We start from the raw sequence: 7,897 nt of genomic DNA, 5'->3' as shown, positions 1-7,897 counted from the left end.
GCCCCCCAGGGGGCTCCGTCCCACTATTTAAGAAGCACTGTTCTTATGTAAAATATGTTCTGTGGATCAAAACAGGGCCTAGAGTGTAGTTAGTATAAAATTCTATTCTCATGAACTGTACTTCATTCACTTCACAAGCTTGTTGCTTTGTTTTTCGATTCTCATTAGAGAAAGAATGGAAAGTGAATTCCAAAGACTAACAAAGCCAGTAGATTCTGATTTAAAAAAAAGCAAATTAAACATTTTGCATAAGGTACATGCTAGACATGTTTGTTATATTAGGAGTAAACTCAACCGCTGGCCAATGCTTTGATATTGGTATGATTTTCTTCTTTACATGTACTTTGTTGTAATCACTCAGTTTGACCAACCAGTGTTTCTCTTGGGCTTTGCAACATGAAGGTGGGACTGCTTTCTTCCTCTTACTTGTGCTGGCTCAACATTAGAGTTATAAAATCCCTGGAAAATAAGAATGAAAAAAAAAAAATCAATATGTAGCAAGCTTTAAGCTATCTACATGAAAATGTCATTATTTCTCTAACCTCATATGGTGACTCTGTAAGGACATGGCTGTAGTCCCAGTTTTGGTGGTTGTCCTGCAGCTCCTGGGGTAATGCTGGACGGACAGGTGGTGTCGGTTCCATGTCCTGTTGGGATCACAGTAACATGGAATAATTGAAAAACAATGTGACTCTATGACAGTAGAGCTTTATCGTACACAAGCCTTATTGATAGGACATGCGGAAACATGAAAAAAAAAAAACACCTCCAATTTGCTGCACGAATGAAACTCGAAGGCACAAGGATTTTTCGTAAACAAATAAACACGTTTCGTTGACATAGCCATTAATCTGTACATCTCGCAGCCAGTTATGTAACTTTTACTGTATTTGTATGACTATTATCATTTCCCTTGTTACATTTTGTGTCTCAATTCTTGTTTCCCCCCTGACATCTGCCACTTCCTGTGTACTTCTGTTCACAGCCGGTGTCCAACTGTTCCTGTCATCCTGTGTCTCCCTGCCTTTGGGATTACCTGCTCCTCCTGCAAGGTGTGTGTTATTTCCCCTCCGAGACACCTTTCTTTTTTTTGGAATTTAACTTAATCATCTTGATACTGTTCCCTGCCTACAGACTGTCTTCAGTTTTCCAGCCATTACATTTGTGTTTTTTTTTTGTTTTAATTTCTGTTGGCTTTTATGAATACTTACATGCCCCCCAAAGGCAGCAAAAAGCAGTGATTCCTAACCATGAGAGATCATCTTTAGCTGTACTTTCCAAAAAAATTATCCAATTTCAGTGGGAGGCAGAGTAATTAAATTCTCTTCGATTAGGTAGCAACAAACAGCTATTAAAAGCCTGAAAGAATCAGAGCTGTTGAGCTGTGTCACTTATTCTAATACAGTGGTTCTCAACTATTTGCTCCGTGCGCGCCCCCCCCCCCCCCCCCCTGGGGGAGAGAAATATTTTCACGCCCCCAAATCCCTGCATCCCCGCGGCGACCCATACCCTCGTGAATTGAAATACTATTGAGAACCTGATAACATGTATATTTTATATATTACATATGTATGTAATATGTATATACAGGATAATGTATATGTATGTATATTACAAACCATTGTATGAGTTGCTGCCACCTAGTGACTGGAAGCTTGTTATCATTCAAGCATTATAGCAGTGGTACACTTATATCCAGCGGTCCATATTCTATTGGAAGCCCCTCACACTCCCCCTGGCACTCACCGTGGCCCCCCAGGGGGGCCCGTCCCACTATTTAAGAAGCACTGTTCTTATGTAAAATATGTTCTGTGGATCAAAACAGGGCCTAGAGTGTAGTTAGTATAAAATTCTATTCTCATGAACTGTACTTCATTCACTTCACAAGCTTGTTGCTTTGTTTTTCGATTCTCATTAGATGATCAATAGTAGACTATTCAATATTGTTTTCTGTTTACAAGAATAATGGGTTAAGATATAAATAAAAACAATATACATGTATCTTATATAAATATTACACATTAAATAAATTAATTCCTGCTATGAATATAAATGTTTACATTGTAGGCAATGCTGTGTTTTTTGTATTGATTAAAAAGCCATGATTGTAATTCTGAAAAATTGACTGATACATTTTTTTTTAAACCCTTCCACTTGTTTTCATAGCTGATGGAAGAGACAGTAGAGCAAAATGAGTGGCACCATTGTCAGGCCAGTCCCCGGCATCTCCGTGTGTTGGCCAGTGAATCCAGAATGTGTGGCAGTCGACTGGAGCACTGTGGGTAAGTGGGTGTTTGGGTGGGGGAAACAAAAGGTCGGAGTTTTGACATTAGATTCCCACAGTGAGTAACAAACAATTGCATGATTGTCATCAAACATCATATTTTATTTTACTCTACAAACTGTAACTCAAATATTCTTTAAATAATCTACAACTTTGATTTTCTCCTGACTGTTGATTAATCACTTTCTGCGTTAAATTCAGAGAAATGATTTATCGAGTGATCCTCTAGGAGTGTCTGTAGCAAGGATGTGCAAATTATTTGTCTTATGGGCCAAAATAAGGTTCAAAATGACTAACTGGCGTGTCGGTTCAGCCTTGGTCTGATGTGGAAATCTGTACAATGTCGAAAAATAATAACAGAAAAAGTACAAGAATACACATACATTTTCAAAGATAATTTGGCACATTTGATGTTTGCTTCCATTTGGTGACATAAACAGAAATTACATTTGATTTGTTCTTACCATGTGGCCTCTGTAGCACCAGCAAGAAGTAGAAATGATCCCTGTTGACCTTGAGTGCAGCCAGGATATCCTCCATTATCCACAGCATTTTCTGGGCCTGAGTTTGCTCCTACAGATAAACACAGACACACACACACAAAGGCATATCACTCTTAGTTGAACACCTGGTTTCCTATTCACCAAACACAGCAGTTTGAAGCTTATAATGTTAAAGGATCTTATTTGGAAATCTAACAAAAACCTGTCCAGGTCCAAAGTTCGAGATGTGCTGAAGGTGTGAGCGTATAACGCACAACTCGCTCTCCATTCTTTCATATTGACTCCACACCCAATCCATTTCCTGGAGAAACACAAACAAAGAGAAACGCTTTTAACAGTCATTAAATGTATCAGATCAAATTACAGTATTTATACTATAAATCGCACCAGTGCCCTCTAGTGGCTGTCAGTGTGAAAATAATGAACATGTACATTTTCAGTGGTACAGGAGTAGCAGATACTAGTACACAAGCTTAGAGTGCCCTCTAGCGGCTCTAGCGGTCAGTGTGAATTGGATACTAGTACTAAGTACCTGAGTATAAGTACCTGAGTATATGTTACAAAACGTACTTATAGTCAAAAATAAAATACGGTACTTGAACGTTTGCTGAAATTGTGTAAAAATACCAGTCTTAGTTTAGCAGTGGGGTTTACACACCAACAATACATCGCACATCCTGGCTCGGATTGTGACCAGCTCTTCTTGGAGCAAAGACTTATGGGTCAGAGATTCATCCTGGGCGTGAAGTCCCCGTTCTTGCCACTCATGCAACTGAAGTCTAGACACCTCTAATGCACACTGTGCACTTTCCTATAAAGGGAAACAAGTGTTTAAAGATTAATAGGACAATATTGATGAACAAGAGTTTGAGCAGCAACCGTTCAGCTGCTCACCTTATCCATTTGTAGCTGGGCCAGCTTTGCAGACAGTGCCTGTAGCATCTTATCACACCCACATAATCTTGTCAACACAGTCTGGAAAAGAAGAAAAAAAAATTTTTTTTTTTTGCTTTCCTGCTGGCTATGTTACCAATGTTCAAATACACAACCACAGCATTGAACATTCTGGTAGTACAAATGAAAACTCACATCCGCGTCACTTTCGTAAGGTCTGATCGTTGGCATTTCCCCAAGGTCGTGTTTAGAGGTCTGAAAAGCATCGGCATAGTCTGAAATGACTCTTGTTACATAATTGATAATAATATTTACTCATAGATTACAAGTGTTATTCTGATGTGTTGGTTTATGAAAAAATCATAGTCATATATTTTTGTGCTTTTTATTAGGTACTTATACTTAGTGTCTTTCACACACCTAAATATAGGGTTTGGTGACCTAGCCCTATGCCTTTTATTGCAACTCCTGGTGACAGACATTTGGGCTTAGGTATCAGATCAGACTCGGATATACTTGTTTTTATACTTGATGTTCAATCCTGAAATATTGGACCGATACGGATCCCAAGTATTAACCCTTTGATGCATGACCCATGATAAACTGAGTTAAAAAAATGTTACTAAGTGTTTTTATGTGATTCTCAGGCGTCCACTGTAGAGGCTTATATGCAACACTGCCGTCAAAACCTATTCTTATCATAGAAAATGACATTTTCATAGCTGTCCACTGTAGTGACCGTCATGCATGAAAGGGTTAATAAGTTGACTGGGTGCGTGCAATTGGTTTTGCTAATACAATATGATAAACATCAAATGTGTCATAGTTAAAAAGGGTTTTCTTTTGGTCAGGACCATTGAAAGGGCTTCTGACTGATAGGGGCCTAAAATGAATAATTTGTTATATGGGTGCGTGCAATTGGTTTTGCTAATAAAATATGATAAACATCAAATGTGTCAAAAAGGGTTTTCTTAGGAAACCTAAGGAGCCTAAAATGAATAATTTGTTATATTATTAAAAAACATTTGTTTTCACTTCATTAAAAACACTGCTCTATCCCTTAAATATTCTATAATAGCCGCTTGAGGACAGCACATAACAGTCAAACAAAACACTCAAATTACAACCTCAATAAAAAAAAAAGTAGTGCAATGTTTAGTAGTCACAAAGAAAAGCTGAAAATTAGTGACATAAACACATAACTACCAGCTGTGTAACAGGCTGTGGCACACAAACATGGCAGCAGTGATGATGGTGGTGATGCTGTGAAGTGATTTGCGTGTAGTGGCAGCTATTGATGAAGTGAGTGATACAGTGAGTCTGCATTTGCAGCCGAAAAGCAAAAGCATTTCCAGCAAAAATCTCAGTTAGAAGTCACCTTCGCCAAAGGTTTTCTTCCGTTGGATTGACAATGAACTGAGGCATATGTGGGTGGGGTCTGTGAAAAAAAAAAAAAAAAAAAAAGGAATGTTCAGTGAAATTATATTGCTGGGAATATATTGTATTACATTTGTATTTAAAAAAGAGAAGAAAAAGTATGTGTGTGTGTGTGCCCGGAGGGCGTGAGGGGCTTCAAATGAAACATGGCATGCATATGGACATAAGTGTACCACTGCTGTAATGCAATAATAAAAACAAGCCTCCCGTCGCTAGGTGGCAGCAACTCATACAGTTGGTTTGTGCAGATAAAAATATACATCTTATCAGGTTCTCAATAGTATTTCAATTTGCGGGCATGACAGAAAATAATTAAGAACCACTGGTTCAAATGAATAATTCCTACTATTCTATGTAGTTTATTGTGAGCACCAAATATGAGGTTTGTCCTACGTATATTTCCAAGTGCTGTACAGAGATCGCGTTCCAAAAAGACCTAGTTTTCTGTGCAACAATTTCAGTTTGCCAAACAATCTCTTTGCCGAGACAGACAGCAACACTGAGTCTGGATCTGCTGGAGATTTCGCTCTGTTAAAAGAGAGTTTTTTTTTTCCTCCACATTGTCGCCATAATGCTCACTCAATGTGTAACTGTAACTTTATCCTGCTTTAGTCTGTATGGTTAATTTGAACTCAATATAGATGTTGACTGTATGCCATCGCTCCCCCCGGTTAACTGTCTTTTCTAGGAGAATATTTTAAGTTTCATTTTAATCTTTATATAAAAGTATGGAGTTCAAAGATACAAATGTTGTTTGTGAAACTAGACTACACAAATAAAATTGACTTGACGTTGTTTTCTATATTGTAAACCAGGGGTGTGGTAACATTTTTGCAAAGGAGACACAGCAGTCTGACCGGTTCTAACTTAAAGGGGATATACAAACAATATATGTGCTGACCTTGGTTACGTTTTGCCACCTTTCAGAAAGCGGAGTTGTCGGAGCAGATTTAAACTCTGGCTTGGGTGAGGAGAAAGTGTAATATAGGCTCTGTGGTAACACCTCCAGGTCGTTGTTTGGTCTAATGTCAACCCTTCCCATCGGCGTATGTGCCCGAGATTCTGGCTGACTTCTTGTTGACAAAAAACCTGCTCCGATCATTTCTCTTTGACCTGGTGGTGAGTTGTGGTCATAAAGACAGTCCTCCTCTGGATTGCAACCACATGTCCTTCTGTGGACTACAGGCGGAGTGGACGTTCCATCTGAATGGCTGTACAGACACAAAAGTAGACATTAAAAAACGTGCGCAGTTTAATGAAGCTTCAGTAGACAGTAAAAAACGCAAGACATTTTATATTTAAATGTAACGTTATACAAATAAAATGGGTGTCAAACTCAAACATCGGCAATACGGTTGCCCTCGCAGGGCTCACTGTAATAGTTAATAATGTAAAAATAAAAGTTTCTGCAGTTGATACTTATTTATTCAAGTTACAAATGTTGTACATTGCGCTCTGTAATAAAAACAATTACCAGGTTAAGAAACTTGCATTCAAATCACAAGTTGTTGAGGTGATGCTGCTTGTGCTTGAACACACCGAGTTGATCTCTGCTCATTATTCATCATTAATGTGTTGTTGTAAAAAAAAAAAAATTAAATTGCTGGACTGTGTTATCTCAAAAAGTCAGTGGTCATACCATGACAGTACACACTTTAGTGCAGTAGGGGGCGACATGTGGCCAAAAACATCGGTTGTTTAAAAAGACGTTAGGTCCCTATGTAGCCTAAGTGACATTCAGGGGTTCAAACAGAACGTGGGAAGAAATTGTTTTCACACATTTTTGTGTTTTACAGTGTTTCTGTAAAGAAAGAAAATCTTCCTAGGTTATATGTCTTATATTCTTTTGTTGTTTAATATATTGACAGCGAATTAAATAAGACCAGACCAGTTTGACCTCTATTAAGAGAAAAAAAATTTTTTTTTGGATTGGTTTTGGTTATTTAAAATAACAATTCCAGTTTATGAGGTACAGTTGGTAACAATATTTTTGCATAGTTCTTACAAATAAAGAATCATGTATTTGGTCATAATTTGTCTGGAGCTCATTTTGCTTCAAAGAAAATGCGATAAAATGGTACCATGAACAAAAAAAAAAAAAAAAAAATCTCGAATCATCGTATTATCTGTGTATCTTTAAATCCTGAATTATATGGCAATGAAATGCTTTTTAAGACAAAACGACTTAGACCTTGAGTTTGACACATTTTATCATGTGTTATTAGTATTTAATAAATTAGATGGAGGTCAAATGTTGGCAGATTTGCATATAAGAAGTATTAAAAAAGGTGGTAGAACTAGTACTGGTTAAATGTGCTTATATTGATTTTCAAGGTTCAGTTTACATCATACAACCAGGACGACAACCTTCTATGCCTGTGATGCAATCTCTCCCTCGCCCACTGTGATGCACCCGTCTGTCCAACTGTGAGCTGACTCAGATTGGTCAGTGTCCTGCTCACGTGCTTGTGTTTCTGGGAGTGACCTATGCCGTCAGAAGTTTTTTTTGTAAAGTCTATTGATTCACCGTAATCTATTCTGGTAAAATCTTGATAACTGGAGCAGCGTCTGAATAAAGGAGAAATAGAGGTTAAAGTAATTAAAGGACATCGCAGCAAATAACACTCTTACGTAGTCAATTCGTTTCGTACCTGTTTATAGAGCTGGCCTGTTCCATTGCGGCTGATTGGCTTAGTGCTCGGACCCAACCCAGCAAATCTTCCTGAGTGTCAGCACTAAAAAAATATGATCGCATTCCCTGATGTGTCACCTAAATGGA

General features: G+C 38.0%; 1 protein-coding gene across 1 annotated transcript; it reads right to left on the bottom strand.

The window, feature by feature from the left end:
- Window positions 1-208: 208 nt before the first annotated feature.
- plekha4 (pleckstrin homology domain containing A4) lies at window positions 209-7,897 on the bottom strand. Its single transcript, XM_025057904.1, has 12 exons — window positions 7,770-7,897; window positions 7,486-7,686; window positions 6,020-6,329; window positions 5,060-5,119; window positions 3,877-3,936; window positions 3,682-3,762; window positions 3,446-3,598; window positions 2,990-3,088; window positions 2,749-2,857; window positions 2,203-2,276; window positions 543-647; window positions 209-459 (listed from the first exon to the last, which is right to left on the bottom strand). Exons 1-12 carry the CDS (start codon window positions 7,871-7,873, stop codon window positions 358-360), a joined length of 1,458 nt encoding a protein of 485 aa, XP_024913672.1. The 5' UTR covers window positions 7,874-7,897; the 3' UTR covers window positions 209-357.

This window comes from Cynoglossus semilaevis, chromosome 8 (genome assembly GCF_000523025.1).
Source record: "Cynoglossus semilaevis isolate Cse_v1.0 chromosome 8, Cse_v1.0, whole genome shotgun sequence".
Lineage (NCBI taxonomy): Eukaryota > Metazoa > Chordata > Actinopteri > Pleuronectiformes > Cynoglossidae > Cynoglossus > Cynoglossus semilaevis.
Note: the sequence above shows the minus strand (reverse complement) of the source record. Positions and strands in the feature narration are given on the sequence as shown.